The 24,340-nt window shown below is 36.6% G+C and overlaps 2 protein-coding genes across 3 annotated transcripts in view; one reads left to right on the top strand and one right to left on the bottom strand.

Moving 5' to 3' along the window:
* LOC140151036 (cobalamin trafficking protein CblD-like) overlaps nt 1-9,328 on the top strand; it is a 69,112-nt gene extending 59,784 nt beyond the window's left edge. The window contains 1 exon segment of the mRNA XM_072173228.1: nt 7,672-9,328. Coding sequence (XP_072029329.1) covers nt 7,672-7,896 — 225 coding nt within the window. The 3' untranslated portion in view covers nt 7,897-9,328.
* Nucleotides 9,329-17,763: 8,435 nt separating this feature from the next.
* LOC140151033 (carbonyl reductase [NADPH] 3-like) overlaps nt 17,764-24,340 on the bottom strand; it is a 31,657-nt gene continuing 25,080 nt past the window's right edge. Inside the window, exons 1-6 of one of the 2 annotated variants that reach the window (XM_072173223.1) lie at nt 23,234-23,536; nt 21,837-22,100; nt 20,744-20,856; nt 19,976-20,101; nt 18,576-18,717; nt 17,764-17,929 (exon numbers count right to left, since the gene is read on the bottom strand). In XM_072173223.1, the coding sequence (XP_072029324.1) occupies nt 17,771-17,929; nt 18,576-18,717; nt 19,976-20,101; nt 20,744-20,856; nt 21,837-22,100; nt 23,234-23,251 (822 nt within the window). In that variant the 5' untranslated portion in view covers nt 23,252-23,536 and the 3' untranslated portion in view covers nt 17,764-17,770. Of the gene's footprint in view, nt 17,930-18,575; nt 18,718-19,975; nt 20,102-20,743; nt 20,857-21,836; nt 22,101-23,233; nt 23,537-24,340 lie in introns of those variants that run through there. The other variant, XM_072173225.1, reaches the window with a different exon arrangement.

The raw sequence follows: 24,340 nt of genomic DNA, 5'->3' as shown, positions 1-24,340 counted from the left end.
TTGGCATAAGCATATATTTACCTTTATATATTTCTTTATTTTAACATATATGCAAACATGAAACAAGCATATTGTGAAAGTATCAAAGGGGTTTCTTGTGAAATGGCACTTTACTAGTCAATGGCATAAATTATTTTTTCAAACTGAGGCATTGAAATCATGCATTTAGAGAACATTTGCCAAAAATCATCCAAGATGGCCGATATGGCACAAAATCAAAATTGCACTAAGTCCAGGTGAACTTTTTTTTTCACAACCAAAAATTTCAATGTTATTGGGTTTAATATGACCAATTAGTAGGTGTATGCAAACAAAATCTTCAGTGTCATTGAAGGTCATTGACTCATTCACAACAATAGAGGTTAAATCCACTTCACTCATCATGCTCATGTGTGACTTCTAACAAAAGGTGCTGGTTCCCATAGTATTCTTCATTCAAACCAATTCAATGCATGACCTCGGAGTCACCTGCATGACTTTCATGGGCTATTTTGAAACAGTTATGTCTGCACATTCAGGTACTTCTTTTGAAAGTTCTAAACAAGGTATAGCCAGCAGCAAGTTGTAGATGGTATAGGCCTAAATATAAGAAAATGTTTAGGGTTGAAATCAGGTGAAAAATACATCGAATAAGCACTAAACTTCACATTTATGTTCAGAAAGGTGTCTTCTTAGCATGATTCGAAAGGAGTATGGAAATTCTAAAGGGAAGCTGGTGATTTAATTTGTAACTCGAGATCTACTTGTTCAATTTTTTTTCCTTTTTACAGAGGGTATGATAGAGGTATTACTGGCAACTCTGCCAAATTACAGCTCAGTAGATCACGTTTTTCACCTGAAATTATTGACATGAATATTTTGTGCCATTCTTGAGCAGTGCTGAACTCAGCCACTGGCAATTAAACGCACTGTGGCGATGGACCAATTTTGACTCGCACTTACAGAAAAATGAAATAAGTTGTGTTGCTGTAATTTGCAAGATAGTTACAAAATATAATTGGCATTCACTTCCCCAATTTTTACAGAAAAATATTGAAAAATAAAAGAATGAGATCAATTTAGAAATGTCTGTGCAAGCAGTGCACAGTTGAGCTCCCTGCATGTCTATGGGAGCGTTCTAATCAAGTTGATGGTTCATTGGTCATCCCTATTAATAATGATAATCATTTTTCAAATGAGTAAAATCGGTTAAAAGCATGAGACGCTATTTTATCACACACTCCATCAAGATTATTAATGATAATCATTTTTCAAATATGGACTCTGTGTTATTTTCAACATGCATGAAGTATGGAGTTTCCTTGATGACCCAACACAAGTGACACCATTTCAGTTATATGATATTGACTGACGCTTTTCATCCATTATTACTCAAAGATTGAACTCACAGCATAAAGCATAGATGATGTAAAATTGCCCGCCTGTTTTGATCAGGCTTTGTGTAGGATATCACACGAAAGTAAACAAGAGAATGTCAGTGAGGAAAGGAACACCTATGCATTATGCGATCATATTAGGTTGTCTTGGAGACATGGTGGAGATGAGAATAGAGAGCATTTTAATGGAATTTATTTTTAGCTGTTTTTGCTTAGTTTATTCACTGCCGTGTTTATTAAAGTATAATGCAATTTGGCTTCATACCGTGAGAATTTATGTTATAAACAAAATAATCAAGATCCTTATTTTCAATTAGTTCTGAAACATCCAGGGAGGGTCTTATTTAAGATCAGTGAGGGGAATATGTGACGACATTGACCCCATTTTTCAACTCCCTCGCACTCAATGACCTTGTTTTACTGTCACCAAAAGACCCCTTTTTTTTTCAAGAATTGTGACCATTTATCTTGCTGAATGGACCTGGGTTTTTTTTCTCTGATATTTACAAAATTTCATTATTTTTTGTTCAATTTTTTCAGCAAATTTTGATAACTTTTTTGAAAAGTTCTTGTATCAAAATTTGACCTAAAACTTCTTGTTGAAACACCAATTTTTTGGTTAAATTTTCCAATTCTCACCAAACAAGTAACAACCCCTTTTGGGGCATTCTCACCAGTGGTATAGCCGGGGGAATTGCAAGTGCCCCACAGAAATGTTCAGCGATGAAAATGGGGACCGCAAAGATTAAGGTGTCATTAAAATGAATACAAATTTGGATGAAAAATTGGCATATGGGGAAAATTTGGCTTTTCCCGCTCTAACTAAAAATCTGGTTTAATACGCTGCTGCTTCTCACCCAGCAGTGAATACCTTTGTTGGGGTCAAATCTCTCACCATTGTTCACTGGTATTCACTTCCAAAGTCAAGTGGTCCCCCCTCCCCTTTCATTCTGAAATCATGATTCTTTATTTTTCAAGTGAAGTGAACACTGCAAAACAATGGGTAATTTATATTGTACAATTTAACTGTATTCATGTTTGTGTTTTGATTTTGAAGATTCCATAATATGATTTTCTTCACCGACTATGAAATCTGATTTTTACTATATCTAGGCACACATGTGATTATGAAGATGTACCACATGCAGTGGAGGGTCAGCTTTCACAGCCGGAGACAGTGATCTATTGTTAAAATTTCTTCCATATGCAACTAAAAGGTTCAAAAATGAGAAACCTAAATATGTAAAACATTCATAGCAGCTGAGAAACAATTCATAGAATAGTTGTAATACTAAAAGCTTCATCAGTGGATAAGCTTATGTTGGCATTGTCCTGATTATGCTGTTAGTTCTGACCCATGGTTCTGACCTGACCAAGAAGATAATAGGACTAGGAGGTTAAAGAATCCAGAAGAGCCCGGAAGGAAATATTTCGATCACTGTTGGAATCAATTTCCTTGGATTATGCCAGATTAATATGTTTGGTATTTGCAAAACAGTAACCGGAATCAAATGTATACAAGCTTAGATCGGAAACAAAAACAAAACAGTTTTTAAGCAAAACAAATAAAGTAGCAAAAATGAACAAAAGGTAACAACAAAATGAAAGAAGAAGAAGAAATAGATACCGTAGAATGGGGTGAATAGGGACAGTTTTGACACTCTCTAGATTGTAGTTTTTTCCTGTAGCCCCATGATTCAAACTTTTGAGGCAGGCTGCGACAAATCGCCTGTCCGACAGCCCGGGCAATCACATTTTTGTCGGGCAATTAAAACTCTGAAGAGCTGTGCCCGATCGGGCAAGTCTAAATTTAAACCAATTAAAGCTTGATGATTTAAAATGGAGTATTTCTGTCCAACTTGGCGTGTTCACAGAAGTAAAAAAACGTCAAAACAAAGTAGAAAACTTCTTGAAATGGAACTCAAATTTCGCTAGGCACTCGTATCCCACACCAGACTTGCAGACATATACGTATGTATATATGCTAATGAACATCATGCCGTTACGTGACGTATTGGAAGTTTGGCCAATTATAGAAACTGTTTCGTGCAAATATCATGACGTCAATGACGTCAGCTGGCCATGTATTTGCATATTTGAGATTGAGATGTACTAGTGGTTGGCGAAATACGTAAATCACTGTGACTTTACTGACAAAATTTCACATAAAATACACATTATTTTCCACATGTAAGAAACAAACATGAATGAAATGTTCATTTTTTATGCATTTCATGAATACTCATTTATTTATCAACTTAACTGAGAAAAGTATTGGATTTCGTAAGAATGAAACTGCCAAATTCGCACACTTACGGTACTATGCACTGCACTGCATGATGAGTACGGTATGTGACTTTGTCGACAATTGTTGCCGGGAATATGGGTTAATTTCGGGCAATTTCGGGCAACCAATTTTTGGATATTGCCTGCCCGATCGGGCAAGCTAAAAAATAAAATTTGTCGCGGCCTGTTTTGAGGGCATATTATGTCCACCCATGATGCCTTTATTCCACCATTATAAAAAATTGAATATATGTGGGGGGTAAATATTTTTTTATAAAGTTTGGTGTCCCTATTGACCCCCGACTTCGGGGTCAATAGGGACAGCACTGGTCTTGACGAGGAAAGTACAACTTTGAAGGAGGGTACATGCATTTTTACTCTTGCATGGAGGGAAAAGGGACACCAAGTGAGTTTTAAAAAACAATAGAAACATGTCAGGGTAATTCATACCATCATAACTGATTAAAATCGGATTTCTTGACAACGTTGATCAGGCTTGTCAGTACAAGAAAAGGTGGGGTAGGATGTGGTGGGGTAAGGGTGGCTGGGGTAGGGTTCTGGGTGGTAGGGAAGTAGGAAGGTAGGGTAGGGTGTTGGGGTAGTGGGATCAGGGTGGTGGGGTATAAGAAAAGGTATCATGGTGGTAGAGGTAGTGGATAGGGTGATGGTGGTGGAGCAGTGGATAGGGTGGTGGAGCAGTGGATAGGGTGGTGGGGTACGGGGTAGGGTGGTGGGGTAGATGGGTGGGTAGGATGGTGGAGTGCTGGGGTAGGGTGTTGGGTAGTGAGTTCTGCCAGTGGCATGATAGTATTAGGGGTGGATGAGGGTGGTAGCCTGGGTAGGGTGGTGTGGTAGTGGGATAGGGTGGTGGAGACGGTGGGTTTAGTGAGGCTTGTGGGGTCAGGGTATGGTATAGTGATTTAAGGGTGGTGGTGGTAGGGGTAAGGTGGTGGGGTAGGTTCATGAGGGTAGTGGGGTAAGGGGTGGAACAGGGTAGGGTGGTAGGGTAGGGTGTGGTGGGGTAAGGGTGGTTGTGGCAAGGGTGTCCCTATTCACCCCGTATTTGGTGACATTTACCTGAAAAATAGTAAAAAAATTGTTATAAAAATTCCTGTCAGAATTACTAAATAATGTTTTAGAGAAAGTTGTAGGACCTAACAGGTTAGGTCCTGGTAAATTTCCAGCTTATTTTCTAAAATAGTGGCCGTGGGAGCAGGAAAGTTTTGACCACCCCGTTTTTTAGAACTTTTTTTGGACAATTTTATTTTGGACACCCTGTATCCTAGATTTATTCTTTCACATCTGCTGAACCATTTTCTAAACACTGTTTGATTGCTCTTCTCTTTCAATCCGTGGAAATAAAAAAAAATAAGTGTTAACCAAATGTGAAAAAATAAGATTTCAAAAACTTTTCTCATTTTTGTTCCTATTCACCCCTGCGTCCCTATTCACCCCGGGGGGGCCACTCAAATATGACAGTGTACGATGCGTGACCAAATTTTTTCAAACACCCCTAAACGAAGTTTTACCCTACCAGCAAATTTAGCCCCTTAATAAGATAATTTAGTGTAGAATTTACCCCCTAATGAGTTTTTGGCTGGTGAAAATGCAACAAATGTACCCTTTTTGGACTCATAATTTACCAACAATTTGAAAAGGTACCCTAAACAAGTTGTCCAGTTTCAGAAAACTACCCTTATTCTTGAAAATCACTGTTTTTAGACCCTAAACGCGCCACGCGCGTAACTTGCCTTGCCTAAAAAAACACCCCTTTTACTTGTTTTTTTGGTCACGCATGCGTACAGACCATTTATGTGAGTGATCCCCCCGGGCTATTCACCCCATTCTACGGTAGTTATTTCATAGCTGATGGAGATACCATCAGCCCTTCCTTTAATTATCTACAATACAAACTATACATTTAATTATCAATTTAGGTCTAGTCTTCAATACAAGTTTATTCATTTTGCATCCCTAATGACAAATTGGTCCACTATTTTGGACAAAAGTTGTAAAATGAGCCATACAATACCTATGTAAACATGGTAAAGAGTATTTTTTTAAAAAGTCAATTACATTCAAGCTAAAATTTGATCAAACTCAATCCCCCAGGCCTCATTAGCGCCAATCGGCTTGAAGCGGGGGCAATCGGCTTGAATTGTCAAAAAGTGGCTGAAAAGAACAAAAATGGGCCATTTTGCCAAAAGGTGGGGGGACGGGGGTGTAGATTTTCCAAGTTCAGTATACCTTTTCAAGAGAAATCTTCATTGATTTTTTGGAGCCTATAGTTGGACAAATTACACAGAAAATTCATGACTTGGATGTATATTTGTCTAAAATTTTGACATTTTTGTTGGTCGAATTTTGATTTTTTCACAGAGAAAGCAGACCTTTTGTCAATTTATGTCAGTGTGTGTGTCGCACCCCAGGCTACTGGCTGTTTACGTGCCTTTTCCCTATATTGTGGTATGCAGGGGTGTGCTGGTGTTGCGGTAAAAGCGAGTCGTAGCAAAAGTGCGAGGGTTGTCTAGATATTTGTGAGTGTGAACTTGGTGAATGTGTAACTGGAAGTAAGGGTATACATGCCCGGTACATGCTGCAGATATAAGGTGTATAACTTTTATTACTTTATTCTGGTGTTTTTATTCAACTTCTTGCCTGTTTTATTCTGATTGTGATGTTATTCTAAAATATTATTATCATAACCTTTATCTTGCATGATAAAGATCATGAGGTACAGGTTCAGCACACTTTATTGATTGACTTCAGTCTTCGAACAAATGATAGTGTCTGATGCCGTCATGCAATGTAACAAATCTGGCGAGAGAATTTGAGCTTATTGATTAAACCACCCCTAAACTTTGGAAACCATAGCATCTTCCCATTAGGCTAGACAAATTCAGACATGGGAAAAGTGTAGGGAGTTTTGAAAAAATAAAGAAACACATAGGAAATGTTGCAATTTCTATAAAACTCTTAAAATAGGTGTAAAGGTGGGGAAGACCTTTGCGACTTTTCGATTATTTGACCCACGATGGAGACTGAAAATGGACACAATTGATTAGACATGGTAACTATTTTTTGAGTCCGCTACCTTTAAACGTAGTTCACAAGTCATAGCTACCTTTAAATGTAGGTCATGAACATAGGTGAGTAGTCTAGTAAACACATTATCTGCATATATCTGTATTTTTGATGTCCCGATTTGGTTTTCAGGGTTGCCAATCCTGTGATTGGGTAGCCCAATTTTGACTTTCAGTTGAAGCGACTTTTCGATTATTTGACTCACAATGCGGACTGAAATATCTCGGCAACTCTGTTGGCATTGGGAAATGATATTCTGATTGAACTTGAATAAGGCCATTTAGTGACACCCATGTGTTTTTTACCACACTTTGATAAATAATGGTCATTAAATTAGTGTGTTTTGTCAGACAAGAATAAATAGGGATATGACAATTTAAACACATTTGAATCTGACATATTGTTAGTGTCTACTGTCTAGTAAGTCAAAAAATAGCAGTCTCTGTGTAGCAGTGGTTTGAAATTGTATGATTTTATTTTTACAAGATTAATTAAATTTCTTTATAAATAAAGATGTTTTGGATAGTTTGAATTTTAAACAAAAACAGAAATTGTCAAAAAATTGAAATGAGTGATAGGGATGTACTGCCCCCAGTTTTTGACTCCCTCTCAATATATGAACGAATTTCAAATTTTACAATATCTTTGCTAAATGAATTTACCTGCAAGAATTTTTTTGTACATAAACATTATGTAGCCAGAGGTTTCCAGATATAAAAATCTCAACTTTTTTGGAGAAAAGTGGGGGGATGATGCTGTGGATCACGAAATACCCTTTTAAAGACATAACTTTTGAAATCTGAAAATACTATGAAACATGTTCATTTGCTTAATGCTCACTTGTCTAAAATAGGTAATATGATGCTTTGTAACTTTCTCATACTAAATGTCTTTGTATTCTATTTTGTATTTTTCTTATCTGCAGTTTCTGGGCGACTCAAACCCCAACACATCTTTGTTTGAAACCGATGAACGCTTCATGCAACTAGGATTTGAAATAGAGGATCTGGGCTGCTGCAAGTGTATCCGGCATTCTATGTGGGGAACCCATGTATTTGTAGGAGCTATCTTTACCAATGCACCTCATGATTGCTCAATTATGAAGGACATTCTACTAAACAAGGACTACACACATGACTGTACTTCATAGTAATTTGCCGAAAATGCAATATGGATGTAGTTTGTGTTCGGTAAGGCATTCTGTGTGATGAGATGATAAATACATTGAGCACAGCAAGATGCGTGTTTCATTGATTTTTTCCGCAGCCAAACTGAATTTCCGTCATGATATAAATGATTTGTTGACTTCCATGACAACAAGGTAACCAAATCTGTGACAGAATTAGAAGGATTGGTTTGCACCTGACGTCACCGTCAATCAAACTTCTCATAACCCTTGATTGGTCAGAAGTGCGTGAAAGGAAGGTCGACTCATCTGGTGCCTTCATCTTAGAAAAGGAATCGCAGAAATTGGCGAAAAATTATGGTACTTTTACAAGGCAAAAAGCAACTTTTCTTGGCATTGTTGACATGGTGCCTTCAGGAAAGAAAATTTCCCTTTACTAAGACCTAACCTATGAGATGGTTTGTATGTTTGAAGGTGCAAAGGCAAGCTGTGTTACCACCATGTTCAGTTATTTCAATTATCACAGCAACTCAGTAAACAAATCGTTTTCTGAGGTTGACTGACAGGTGACATCAGTTGCAAACTAGTCTTTTTTTATTTCCGTCTCAGTTTATAGTGCCTATAAATTAACAATTAAAGGATGGTCAGATCATCTGCATCATTCCCAATTGCAATTTTGGGAGTGATTACCAATAGGGTGCAATTCTACTAGTCTTATTACAACACTGCCCTACCCCAACCCTAAACGAGGATTGAACTCCAAGGATGTGAGTCTAGCAAGTTGCACCCTATTTGGTAATTGTGCCCAATTTTGGTATCAGTAGAAAGCCCGTATTTATTTCATTAACCCTGTGAGATATTCCCAGGGATGTGTTGGGGTTGAATGACGTTTAGTTTGGATTTTGTAAGCCAAAATATGTATATAAGTGGGTTAACCCTTTTATCGGCCACACAATATTCTAGTCACCGTAAAAAGTGTGATGTAACAGGATTAATTGCCATAGCAATGTGTCCACACAAACGTTGTGACTTGCGATACATGTTTGAATTCCTGTGCAACACTATAGAAGCAGGCTGTATTCAATCAGCAGTATGTAACAGTAACACAGATGATAATTATGTCTATTTACATTGTTATCATTCAAAGTTCAAACTCATTCATCGGTGTATGAATGCAGAGGAACAGGTGTTATGACGACGTTATGTCTAGTGTAGGGCAATAAATTCAACTATGTATCACAAACCACTCGGTTTGTGTAGACACATCACTATGGTAATTAATCCCATTACGTCACTAACAAATTGAGCTTTCAAATGGAAATTGTTGGCTCTTGTATAAAAGATACCATCATCAAACTTCATAGTTGGGGAGTGTGTGGGTAAACCACTATGAAAACTTTGTGATGAAAGCAGACCATCCTCCTTTAAGTTTTATTACAAAAGTTGGGAAAAACAAAATGCTGAGTACTGCTTATGATGCAGATTATTTCATGTAGCTTGAAACCCTTAATTGACTGCTGTTATTTTAATTTAATTTTTTATAAACTGTTCAGAGGTTTGTGAGTTTATTCCAGTGCGTAGCACACTATAAATCATTGCGCTTTTTTATGAAGGGGTTAAGCAGTTGCCCATTGCTTAATTGTGTGGGATTTGTAATCATACAGTTAATATGTCACTGTTAACTGTATTTAAAAATGTCTATATTCTAATGTGTCCCTCAACTCCATTCATTGGACACTGGTTTTTATTATAGACCTATTAATTGGGTCTTTTGTTTTATTCAGTATTATTGTGGAAACAATTTTTAAATTGTATTTATATTTGATTTGAAAAAAAGGTCTAGTAAAGCAGTGGCAATATATTTCCACACATTGGCTATTAAGGATTGTTTATGATATGATAAATGAAAAGAATTAAGTTAATAAAGTCAAATGATACTGAAAGAGCCTGTATAGCCTATGATGATATTTTGTAAGTTTCGGTGTCAAGCAATTGTTAAAGGAGGAAACAGGAAAAATGATCCCGCACAGGAATTGAACCCAGGACCCCAGGTTTACATGAGGTCCTGGGTTCAATTCCCAGGCAGGATCACTTTTCCTGTTATCTCCTTTAATAATTACTTAAAATTAAAATAAAAACTCTGCTTTTCAAGCAAGCCTGTACAACAGTTCAACATTTTGCATGCTTTTTGGCATTGACACATGCAGTGTTTTTCCACTTTAAGTAACAAACACTAAGTGGGTTCATGAAATAGATACATTTGTAGGATTGTAGATTAAAATTGGTCCAACAATTACTCACTGGTTTAGATTTTAGCCATCATGGCAGATGGCTTCTTCAGAATGACCATAAGCCACAGAGGGATGCAAAAATCGTCAGAAGAATTGGTCAATCTTGCAGGAAAAGTAGATCCAAAGTACCATACATCTGCTCCTACTACTATAGCATCCTTAATGAGAGCGAAATGCAATGATTGTTTTAATGGAAAACAGTACACACTAAATACACACTTTTGGATGCTACACAGGCACATAAAGTGGAGTACCACATGACAGTAATGAAAAAGAGAGTCTAGAGACAATGCCCATACCTGCATGAGGATCACAAACTATAAATGAAGAGCTTATTTGCAAACCGGGTTAAGTATTTACCTGTACGATATTGCAATGGGTTGTGATGCTATAGGTATTATAATTTCAGTTGGATGCACCATTACAAAGCAAACAGTGGATGGATGCCCGGGATGGATGCACAGTAACAATACTGTGTGAGGCCTTTGGTTCCCAAATGAGAACAATAGTCTGCATATTGTTAGGCAGCATTGTTACGTTAAATAATGGCTTGTTGATGGCACTACTCATTATTGCTAATGTCAAACTTGTTAAAGTAATTGTGATTGTATCACACAAGTAAATGAGAAACATGTGGTTGTGGACTTAACATGGTTTGGAAATAAGCTCTTCAAATGTGGACTATTTGTGAGTTTGGCGCGCAATACAGCTACCACAAAGTATGGCTTGCAGAGTCGCAAATGATTTGTTTATTTGACGCATAGCTTGGAGTGTCACGCTGATGCTAACCAGTTACGTACAATTCTCATGAGAATTATCATTCATTTTGAAAAGAAAGAAGATTGGAAGACAAAAGGGCATTGTTGGTGTGGAATCAATGAAAAAAGTCTATGTTATATTCTGTGTTGCTAATATATATGCTACAAAATAAATTGTATTAGATATAAGCAAATGTGTAACAGCAGTTTATTTATCTACAGTGTGTGATATAAAGGAGTACTATTAGAGAGGAAACTTCTTAATAACATCATGTAGGTCTATGTTATGTTACCACTTTTACAGTAAATGTCAAGAATAAGAAACAATGTTTGAATTAAGGATGATGCTATTTCGAGAATAGGACTGTCAAACTCAGGTTTTGTGTTGCTAGATATCACATGTTATATATATTTCTTCACCAGCCAACCTGAAAATTGTGAATTTCCCAGGAATATAAACTCAAAATTTTGTTTGGAGGAAAAAGTTTTTGCCTTCATTTTGTATTATTTCTTTATTTTTAAACTTTAAATTTCCCTCCAAACACCAAATGAGCAGGAATAAGGTTCCCAAATTCCCCACTTTTTCTAGGCTATGGGTTGTTTGAATAAAATAAATTTGCAGTGATAAATACAAAAATAATGTAAATCCAGTATTTATTCCTTGTTGGCCAGTAACTGGTATTCACTAAGATTGCATGAAGTTGTTATATTCAAACTCAAAGTCGTAATTATACAGAGGTAGCTCTCAACTATGACCAGGTCATGGTCAACTTTCTTATGTCTCTTCCAATTTTGATATGTATGGTACATAATATGGGACATGATACAATCAGTCTAAAGTCAACAATTATGAAATCAAGATACAGGCAAAATTAAAAGAGCAAAAATATGATAAAAGCATAAGAAAGTGAACTTAGTTGCAAAGTTATCAACTTTTTATAAGGATGTGGGATTGTTTCAGTAAACATAGATTGAGCAAGTTAGATATGGTAATAACAAAATGTTCAAAATTTGGGTTCAAATATGTGACATGATCAAGGGGAACGAGTCACATGTCGGCAATTTTCAATTACAGGTTTTTTACATCATTTTCTGGCAGTTACCGAATGCTGCATTGTGATGCAAACCCCATCAAAATCGGACATTTGGTTACCGAGTTATGAGCAATTTATCAATGGCTGAAAACAAAACAATTTGAACACTGTTTTTGCCAATATCTCAGAAATAATATTAGCGACATCCGACTCATTCCTCTTGATCATGTCACATATGGCAAAAAAAACAACCCAAAAAACCCAACATTTTCAAGTATGTTTTTCTGCATGTGTTAGATGCTTGCACAATGTTCTGTACAATATTGTCCTTCAGCCATGCCACACATGTTTTAAGGATTTATAAAGCTAATATAACCTGAACCTTTTAATTTGTTGTTGGCATATATTTGTCATAAGAATGTCAAATTTGATACCTAATCAACTACATAAAAACTTAGTACATCCACAGTATTCATGCTAGACTTGTGTCTTGTGTGCTACCTTCCGTTGATGAAGGAAATATCATACAGGTACATAAAAGTAACTACCCCCCCCCCCTTAAATAATGACCATTATTCAAAATGGGTGATTTTATTACAAATCTGTAAAATGTGTTGCAAGCAGAATTTATTTCTGCGCATTTTGACACCTCATTTGTAGCAATTGACTAAATATTGACATCACAATGCACATTTAAATCAATGTAACCCAAGATTTGAAAGTTGCAGTAAATTGAATTGATATAATGGAAGGAATTCTGTGTAATGATATCTTAGTGTTTTTGTATTGTATGTTTAGTGCATTAAATTGACCGGTATTTTATTGTTTTCTGGGCTATCATATCAAATGAGGTGTCAAAATGCGCAGAAATAAATTCTGCTACCAACACATTTTACAGATTTGTAATACAATAGCCCCTTTTAGAATAATGGCCATTATTTAAGGGGGTTAGTTACTTTTTTTGAGATGTTTATATCGAAGGTTCATTATTTCGAGCGTTCATGCAATGGCGGAATATATTGTTGGAATAGTGCATATTTGAAAATATGGAAAAAGGCCTACATATATTAAAAATAAATTACTTATAGCATGTGCCGTCAAATGTTTTAATTGTATGTTAATTTACAATATAGAGCTCTGTCATCATTTGAAATAAATGCAATGACAAAAGTTTAACACAACTGTTTGTTAATTTGTTTGTAAGCCTGCTTTCCACAAAGTGTAAATGTGACAAGATCTGGTCCCTGGGGGCCAAATGCAGCAAATTTGAAATTGAGATGAAGGCAAAAATATGGAGTAAAAAAAAGCAATAAAATGCATAACAAAATAAACATCACAAAACATTACACAGAACTTTAGAACAAGTATGTTAGACCTTTGGTGTTTTCAGTATATGATAGCTTAATGTTTGCATATAAAGCTAATAATAATAATAGTAACTCAATTTCAAAATTGTCTTCTCTGGCCCCCATGAGCAGATTGTGTCACGAATGTCGTATAAGAATGCTTCATATCTATGGTGTATGTCATCGTTCTAAGTTCATAAATTGGTATCAGGCAGAGTGATAGTGCCACAAGAGTGCAGTGTAACCCAGGTTCTGGTTAAGGTCTTTGACTCTGATGTAAGAGGTCCCAGTTCAAGAGGAGGAAAACATCAACAATTTACATGCATTATTTATCATTATCATCATAAACTCTCTCCATTACTGCATTTGAATTGTGTGGCAGATGCAGTGAATGACAAAGATCTCGCCCAGTGGATCATGGGAGAACAGTGTCAGACATCGAATGATTCACCCAGGTTAAATAAGAAATTTAAAAAAAGAAACCTGCAATTGGCCAAATCTTGGTGCTATCCTATTTTTCACCTGACAAGTCAGTGATGTCAGTGCACATTTCATTTAGCCTCAAAGATGAGTTTTTTCTCAAAGCGCTGGCATACAAGGGGCAGCATAGATGCACGCAGGAAACAGCTACCTCAACACCTTGACGTCACTGACTTGCAAGACAAAAAATAATATAGCTCTGCTTCTTGACAATATTAATTAGGTAATCACAAAATCTGATTGGTCAATTGCACCAGTATCCAGGTGCAGTATTTCCTTGTGTGTACATAATCATGCAGATGTGGGAAAGTAGTAAAAACTGTTACGCACCTACTACCCCAGGGTGTCACAACCCTGTGTGTTTTTTAGCCGGATGAGGTGCTACACTCTGACGATTCTGTGAATGCGGCTTGCAAAAATGGTGTTCGGTTCAATTGTTTTGTCAAGGTCACCGATGGATTATAACACAGAAATTTGATATGAAACAAAGTTGTTTACACTAAGTGTTGAAAAGTAACTAGAAATAGCATAATTTTATATTGATTGACCAGATATCCTACATAGGGTCAAGTACATGTAAGCCATGATCCTAATCTTTTAGTTACCATACTGTGCTGACCAGTACACATAGTCACGTATTGTGCAAGCATGTGTGTGTGCTAACTGTGCTTTGTTTATGTGGGGCGTTTCCATATTAAAGGTGACCCACTTTTTTTCTTCACACCTGACACATGCACTTATATATTTAGTTGGTGGTCTGTGATATAATGTTATGTGATAAAAATCATCCTGTGCATAATTTTCAGCTCTAGTTTATCATACCTTTCTCAAGCTACAGGAGTTGTTCATTCACATTAAAAAACTTTCAGAAGAAAATGGGAACACCCATTTATGTGATAGTAAAAATATTTATGAGGTATAGTAAAACAAATACAACATGTTAATATTTTGGGAAAGTAATGAAAACTGCTGTTCCGTCAGTGTTGGCTGATTTTGACTAGTATTCAAAATCAGATAACACCTTGGGACCAGTAGTTTTCACTATTTACCTCAAAACATGTTGTATCTGTATATTTATCTACTCAAAAATTGAAATAAATTAATTTTGGAAGAAAGACATGGTTGCCCTGCAAGATAATTAATCTACATTTGAAATATAATTTGAATATATAATTGCAAAATTGCAATAAAACTTCACACCACCTGAGTTGCATCAATGTGACCTTTATTAGATTTATATAAAATTGTATTAATGGTGGGTCTTCAACTCACCTCAGTTGCATCGTGGTAAAAATTATTTAAATTAAATACAATATTGTTATAAAAGTTGGTGTTCAAACCATTTCAGGTGCTTCATGGTGATATTTATTAAATTTTAAAAAAAATTGCATTAAAACTTGGCCTTCAAAATATATCAGTCATATCATGGTGCAATGTATTAAATGAAATACAAAACTGGCAAAACTTTTATTTTCAACCACCTCAGTTGTGGTGAAACTAACTAAATTGAATAACAAACTTGTGATAAAACTTACATACAGGGAAATTATTGAATTTAATACAAAATTGTATTAATTGAATTAACTTCAACCTTTTTGAGATCACACAGAAATATTGCACTGGTGGATTGGCCATTATCCATGCTTTTCAAAAGGAAATCTTAAAATTCTTTAAAAGAGTAGATACTGTTGAACAATTGCTACAAAACTAGACTAAACATCTCAAAGAAAGTAACTGACCCCCCTTAAATAATGACCACTATTCAAAAAACGGGTAATTGTATTACAAATCTGTAAAATGCGTTGGAAGCAGAATGGGAGGGCGGGTTAGTGTAGTGGTCTTCTCACTCGCTTCTCACCACTGTGGCCGGGGTTCAATTCTCTGTGGCGCCACATGTGAGTTTGGTTGCCGATCCATGCTCGTCCTCGCAGGTTTTTCTCCGGGAGCTCCGGTTTTCCTCCTGCATCTAAAATCGGACCTCTTCCCATATCCCTGTCCTGTCATATCCGGATGGTGTCCCTTAAATTTAGTAGCCTCTGAGCACTATTGGGATTAGCCTGGCTTTGGCCGAATGTTATAAATAAAAAATAAAATTTATTTCTGCACATTTTGACACCTCATTTGTAGCAATTGACTAAATATTGACGTCACAGCATACATTTAAATCAATGTAGCCCAAGATTTGAAAGTTGCAGTAAATTCTATTGATTTTGCATTCAGTGTAATGGAAGGAAATCTGTGTAATGATATCTGAGTGTTTTTGTATTGTAAAAATTTGTATGTAAGTGCAACTTTCAAATCTGGACCTCACTACATTAAAGTGACCGGTGTGTTATTGTTTTCTGGGCTATCGTATCAAATGAGGTGTCAAAATGCGCAGAAATAAATTCTGCTTCCAACGCATTTTACAGATTTGCAATACAATAGCCCCTTTTTGAATAATGGCCATTATTTAAGGGGGGTTAGTTACTTTTTTTGAGATGTTTAGTTCTCTTTATAGAATACCCGTAAGAGGTTAAGTAAGAATTTAATTGATTATGTACAGCTCTTTCAATGATGTTTGGAATTTGAATTTGCCTATATTAATCCATAATTTATCACCTGTCTTGCCATCCATATTACTCTAATTAAATTCTAAACGGTATTTTTTTTGAAGCAGCGCCCCCGGGCGATGCTTCCCTATTTAATTTCACCGAAATGGCTTACATACGATTTTGGCTATATCCCGCAACTTTTTGATACACCATTGGCATTGACAATGCACAGCGGCGAGCTTTTAGCACGATCGGGTACCTTATGCAGCGTAGTTGCATGCCCACTCTCTATTTGTCATGGGTTTGTTTTACATGTCAGTAACTGACTGAGAAAGAGATTACATGAGCTTACATGAGAGTGAAACCCCCATAATGCATTGCGAGTCAAGCATACTAGCGACTGAGCAACAGCTGTTGCATCATCATTTTCATGTTGGTCGTCAGTTGATATAAACAGTCTTATCTCTCACAACTCCCGTATTTTGCGTGTGAGTATAGGCCTAGATATATATAGTGTTTATAGTTCACAGTATTCAGTGGAATAAACGAATTGGGAGTCGACAATAATGTATGTTAGCGATTGAGCGCCAAATAAACTAGTTCTGCATAAAATGTTGTCAAATAGGTCTATACAAAACAAATGCCTTGGTTATCGATTGGCAAAGCATTCTTCAATCTTCGGATGATTGATGTATATGGTGCTCATGACGGGGCTCATGATTGTAGTTTGATGGAGACGATGGGGTCAAAAAACTAGGTTGAAAATGTTATTTTATCGTGCCGCCAGTTCATGTCATGTCATGATTGTACTTTGATAGAGGACAGGAGTAAAAAACTTTGATTAAAAAGTGTTATAAACACAAGGAAAAGCAAGGTTATCAGAAATATTCAATTATTCTCATGATCATACACGATACAAAATATACGTGGGGGAGTCTCCCTGGTTGGAGGTATACGGGAATGTGCCACAGTTTTAGGGTACCTTTTCAGCGATTTTGGTATATGGGTGGGTTTTAAGGTTATTAATTATTTTAAACTGTTGTGATTTGGTAGTTCACAGCATCTTACGAGTGGTAGTGAGCTTTGGCAAAAACTGCATAGCTCAATTCATAGCGAGCGTTTAGAAGAATTAAAATATCACAGATATACTTTTATAGGTGCTGTGGTTCTTGAGTTACGTTGTAAAGAGGTCTGAAACAACAACACTTTTGTAAAACGTACATAACTCATTAACAACAATAAATTAAGCAAGTTTGCAAAGTATACGATTTGTAGAATGGACTTTTGCAAAACATGAAGGTGTTAATTTTCAATAATATATTAAACTAGATAATGACAATCGATTTTTAGGTTGCTTCGACCAACAATACCTCGTCTACCCTTAAGTGCACTGGACCAATATTTAAATGATAAATCCTTGGCGCTGCTTAACTCTTTTAAAGGTTTTTTTTATTATTACCAAAAGTTAATCACTTTACAATCACTAAACATCTTGCCATGTGTCTTGGTACCAGGTGGTAGGAGAGCCACATATACCGGTGTCTTCGCTCCTTCATCAGTGGTTTTATTGCCACCTCCACTAGTCATCTCAGTCTGCACATACCCCGGATCAACCTATTGAAATAATTATGAAGAAAACATTGAATATGATAATTAGCATTAATCAGGGCCAAGGTATAAAACAGGGATTCTCAGTTTTATCCTTTAGTTGATAAAAATTTTGCCAAACTTCACTTGTCAAACACCAATTTGTATTACCTGCATACTCCTCATAACAGGGATGTGATTTAAAGCTTGTTAAATATCCTGAAAGTAGTAGACAATTCTGTAAAACAGCGTGAAATAACACTTAAATGTCCCAAAACAGGCTAAATATTAATAAAATTGCGTTAATTTTGGCCAAAAAAATCCAGAAAATCAGGAAAGATCCTAAAGAATCCTTGTTGTGCCCTTGAGTAAGGTACTTTTTCTCGATTACTCCTCTCCACCCAGGTGTATAAATGGGTACCGGCATTTTTTAATGCTGGGAAGGTAACAGACTCGCTGTGGAGGAGGTGTAGCGATCCCCCTACAGCAACATTATATTGAGGAGTCTGGCCCATTAGCCAATGAAAGAGAGATGGGCACTGTTCACTGTTTATTCAGGTTTGCCTCCCCCACACCCCACATACTATATGTAAATGAGATGTCCTTTACACACACCTGCTGATCCTCTTTGCATGATAATGTTCACATACATTTTGCACATGTAAATACTTACACAATTGACAAGGATGTCGTCTCTGCTATCAGCTAACATAGCTTCACCTTGAATCTTTGTAAGAGCACACACACCCATCTTAGTTGCCCAGTAGGCACTATCAATCCAGCCTTTATCTTTGTGCTTGTGACTCTGAGCAAGTCTGAAATTGACATTGACAAAAACATTGAAAGCAACAACGATCCACTCCTGAAAACAAAAACACTGTCACTCTTCCAGGAAATGTCAACATAAAGTTTCATAGGAAAATCAGTGGACCAAGTCACTTGTGAAGCATTGGAAGCATAATGTATTTCTGTGCATTGTGTCCAGATGGGTACTCGCATGTAAACGTGCTATGTATGGGCAGTGGTCAAGGGTCCCTTTTCTGGCTCTCCGGCAAATCCTTAACCCAACATTTGGATCATGCTCCAGTTCTTTTAGCCTTATACCGTAAAGATTTGCCTAATGGAGCACAAGGGTTCCTTTACCTTGGGATAAATATCATGATGTACAAACAGTGAGTTCCCTTTGAAACTTTAAACAAAAATGTTTCAATTTGACATTATAGTGAAGAATGAATGATTATCAAATGCATGAAACAAACAAGAATAATCCAATGAGAGCCAAACGGATTTCCTTCAATGGAAGCTAATGGATATGGAATACAAGGCAATAGGATTTTGCTGCAAGTTTCAAATCCTGGGTTTCATTTACATGTACTCTGCAATGTTCATATTGGGAGCATTGCAACAAATGGTCAAATTGCACTAGGGGTTTTGATATTAGTATTAGAAGCACAAATATGTTTCATAATGGCCCAGGCCCGTATGCAGGTGGGGGGCGACAGCTTTTTTGGACCAAAATGTCCAAATTTTGTCCACTTTTCACAAAATCAGCACCCCCCAAATGAAATCCTGCATATGGGCCTTAATGGCCCACAGAACAGTATGTGTGATGACCATCAGGGGGGATGAGGCTATCACTTTGTCATACATAACATCTAAAATGGAACCAATACATGATATATCAGGCCTAAATTTTTCAGTGGGATTATGAGGAAAAATGTGAGCTTTCCTGATGCATGCAGAATCTCCATTATGATAGGATAAGTGGGAGCATGAGGTTGTCGATCTCAGATCTGGTCACATCCCATAACCCCATGAGAACTACCTGCCGATTGGCCAAAAAGAAGTTTTCATTATCAATTGGACCAATCTGCAACATTGTTAGAATAATTTCACCACACAAAAAAATTGGGGTGAATTATTTGCAAAGCTCCATTCTGATTGGTGATTAAAGTGAAAATATCATGTAATTGACCAATCAGAGAGGGGGGGGGGGTTCGCAGGGGGGTTCAGGGGTTAAGTCATCACCACTGATTTTCCAGTACAAAAATAAGCACACACAATAATACTTACTCTACAAATTCTGCCATTAATTTGATGACATCATCTTCTGTCTTTACTGCGTTGAATCGCTTTTTCAAATCTTCTCTTATTTTATCCCAAAATATTACGGCCCCAAAACTAGATAAAGATGACACCCTGCAATGAAATATGTATACTTTTTTAAAGGCTTGCAGTCACCCAGCTTTGTACAATATATTTTGTGGGACCTGAAAGCTCATCAGACACACCAAACTGACAAATATCAGATAATTTTAATTTTTTTTTTTTAATTCGTAAAATGATACAGGTTTTTAGTTTAATTTTTGACATTCAGTCTTTGTAGTATAGTAAACTCAATTTAGACTAAATCTAATGCTATGTAGCTGGAATAAAAAACCAACCATCATATTTTGACCTTTCGTATTGAAGATATAAATGAAGTTTCCCAAATTACTTGGAGCCACAAAACTAGCTACAGAAGACAACCTGTAACAAACCCTAACCTTTTTCGAACTAATGATGAACAAAGGATGAAATCAAAACTCAACCGCCAGTTGCCAGGCGGCTGAACCGCGTTGCACTGTTTAGAACAATAGAAACTGGCTCAAACCACCCCGAACCGGCAGTCGACTGCCGGTCGAGTTTTGATTTCATCCCTTAATCACATTACAAATTCTAATACTATTACATCAAAATGTACATGCCAGCCAGACTAGTAAATATTGAATATTGCACACCCGACAGCAAAAGCACATATCATTGGCATTCAGCCCCTGGTTGTGTGTGGGGTGTGTTTACCTTGCACCAGGCTTGAGTATTGGAAACAAAGTCCTGCAAACATTGAGATGAGCGGTGAAGTTGGTGGCCATTGTAATGGTAGCTTGCTCTGCAAATGGTGTAGGATCTTTATTCTGTAAAAATTGGAAAACAAAAACGTGTGATCCATTAAAATGCAAACATGTTACCACACCAACAAATACAAAAATGTTTTTAAAACATTATAAACATGTTATAGCCTAAACACGTTTTGGTTTTGGTCAAAACACTTTTAAAACGTTAAATCTTGGCAGTATCCATAGCTATCCATGCTGCTGTTAAATCTTGGGTTATATAAAAGTCACAAAAACATTTTATATGAACACGACAAGAACAGTTTTTTAAATGTAAAAATGTTAATGCAAAATATTGTTTGGCAAAACCATACAATCGGAACATCCACCTTTCACGTGAGGAATACAAAAGTGTGCATTTTTGGACGAGAAAGAAAAGAGGCAAAAAAGTTCAAAATTTGGTCTTTTTGTTTTGTTGTTTTTTTTTTGTTTTGAAGGAATTTAATTATAAGGCAAATTTTGGACCCGAAATATTTGTTACAATTGTCAATAATACAAAAAGGCCCGTAAAAAGACTCAGAAATGGAAAAAAAAAAAATAGAGGGGTTGTGATTCTCTCCCAAATAGCTGATTTTACGCTAAACCAGTTTTTATATTTAAGATTCCACGACTCTTTATTTTTTTTCTCGAAAAATGTTTACATTTCAGTCTGTATCGTGTGTGAATAATTAAGAAGTTACAGGACTTTTCCTTAATGTATTTCCGCTGGGAGATATCCAGTGACGGCACCAGGAAATTTTTTTTTCAGGGGGCATTGGGGGCAAAGTGAATTTGAGGGGGGGGGAAATTGCTGCAAAAAGTGGAAATGTACGTGATTTGGGGATTTTGCCTCAAAAGTGGGGGGCAAGTTCCCCCCCCCCCGACGTAAGCGCCGCCACTGGAGATATCCAGCTGCCTTAATCTTGTACTTGAAGAGCGAGTCTGTGTCAAAGACTTTTATTGCTATTTAAACCAACATGATTTCAAATTTTAAAGATTTATTTGAATATTTCAAAACTCACCTTAAATGCAATGGCAGCATTTTGAATAAGTATATCCAGTCCTCCATGTTCTTTCTGCAGATCATCTCTGAGTCTGTTGATGCTTTCCTGATCATTAATATCCAGTTGGTGGAAGCTAGGATTCAATCCTTCTTTCTTCAACTCTTCTACTGCGGTTTTTCCTCTTCCTTCATCTCGCGAAGTCAAATATACAATTCCACCATTAAGTTGTTTGCAGAGCGCCCTCACACATGCAAAGCCAATGCCTTTGTTGGAACCAGTTACCTACAAGAATTATAACGAATGTTATAATGTGCATGATGTCTACTTCTAAGAACACAGTGAAGTCCAGCATTACCTGCATTTAGTAGATGGATTCAGGATCAGATGTGAGGTCCATGGATGCAATGGTACTCAAAATAAAACTGATGCTCTGTGTTTCTGTGTTACATACACAAGGGTATATGGAACTTGACGTTTCTACTAAACAACTCAAAATCCATCAAACTAATACACCGTGGATTACCCCACTTAAACGGAAACTCATCAAAACGTCAAGCAGCATTTGAAGCTCATGAAACCAAAAAGATAAAGGAGCTAAAGAAAAAGTGCTGGCTAAATTCATACTCCCCCTGTGAAAGATATTTCCAAAATCTTCTACAGGGGTAGTATGGACTTTAAATGGAATAGCCCATTCTCCTCAGACACCCCCACCCCTTGCATATGTTATGGAAGTGTGCATTTTGGCTTCTGGTTTGGATCTTTTTTGCTGCAAAGAGAACAACAATACTGTGTCAAAATGGTCCACAAAACGGTGTCAAATATTTTACAAAATACTGAAGGGCACATTCTGTGTATGGACCAAGAGGTGTCTGGTTTGGATACCTGTACACTTTTTGTTTTATGCAATAATAAGGCCATCTTAATTAATAGTTGTCTAAAAGCCCTTCCAAAGTTGAAGATCTAATGTGGAATACTTTTTTTAGGTATTCTTCTCTATTTATTTTTTATCTGTTGGACGAGACCAAGACATGAAGAATTTTATTATGAATTATTTTGTATTAACCCAAAATGGAACATAATTCAATTCAAATCAAGGAACATTTATTTCACAACTTCAAAAATACATATAATGACAATGCCAGAATTAACAAAACAATTGCATATTACACAAATAGCTAAGCAAGCAGTGTATCTGATCACAAGCCCACTGCTGTTGTTTTATTTTGTTTTACCGACTTGCTTAAATTGATATTTGGATGTTACCATATTCAACCTAATTACCACCCTTCCCTAAATTACCCCCCCGGGGTTAGAGCCCCCTGTGAACGTTTCTAATTCTAAAACGACACTCACTTGTGAAAATGTTTACAAATGAATTACAAGCTGATACAATGTAAAAGGAAACTGAAACTTACCAATGCAACTTTTGCCATGATAACAGACCTTTCAAAAAACCAGACTCAGTAGAATGAGCTAGAATGCAAGTCAGAGTGGTGCTATATCAGTGTAAGGAATACAAAATATACCTGTCGATGTCCACTTAATCTTACACATGCACTTGACATGTAGATATAGTGTAGTGCATAGAAGGCTAGGCCTGTATGAATGAATCAGCAAATAAAATGCAGTGTTTACCATGCTACAATCGATCATATTTGCCTACCATATGATATAGTAGAAAATAGAAATTTTGAACCATTCAACCATTCAGATTTCACACTTCACCAGTAGATCGGGCATAATTTTCAAGTGTGTAATTTTTCATGCTTGACAATTTTGACCTACTTGCTTGTTTTTATTCTGGATACAAAGAATGTATTTGCAGGTTACTATTTATGCTGTGTTGAGCAATTAAATATGCACACTATATTATTAGATGATTGTACTTTATAGAGGGCATGCCATACAGTTTGGCTTATGTGTGTGTGCAGTGGTGGTGCGAGGAATTTTTTTCGTGGGGGGCATTATGGGGGAAAAGTAAATTTCAGGGGGGGGCAAAATAAACAAATTTTGCATAAAATTGCCACAAAAAGGGGTTTTGTAACTTCTTATGGAGATTTTATTCCTTGTGGAGACACAAAACAATGCACTCCATAAGGAAAAATGCACCACAGGGCATTAGAAATTGCTGTAAATTGATTGCAACAATAATGAGAAATTTGATACACATGACGAGGTCCCTGGGGGGGGGGGCACATCAAAAAATGTTGGTGGGTATGCTCCCCCGGAATTTTGATGGTGGTGGGTCTTTGTGAGCTAACGGCGTGCGGTAAAAGGGGTCTTTGGGAGCTGCGAACAAGTAAAATGGGGACTTTTGGAGCTGCGAACAGTCAAAATCAAGGGTCTTTCTTGGCTTTTTGGTTGAAAATTGTGTGAAAAAAACAGAAATGTGAGGAATGAGCAGTTTTGGGGTCTTATTTGTATATTATCTACTCAAAAATTGAAAGAAGATTCATTTTGGAAGAAAGTCATGTTTGCTCTGCAAGATATTTAATTTATGTTTAAAATCTAATTTGAATACA

Source organism: Amphiura filiformis, chromosome 4, assembly GCF_039555335.1.
Source record: "Amphiura filiformis chromosome 4, Afil_fr2py, whole genome shotgun sequence".
Lineage (NCBI taxonomy): Eukaryota > Metazoa > Echinodermata > Ophiuroidea > Amphilepidida > Amphiuridae > Amphiura > Amphiura filiformis.
The sequence above is the reverse complement of the archived record's forward strand: the minus strand, read 5'-3'. Positions and strand labels throughout refer to the sequence as shown.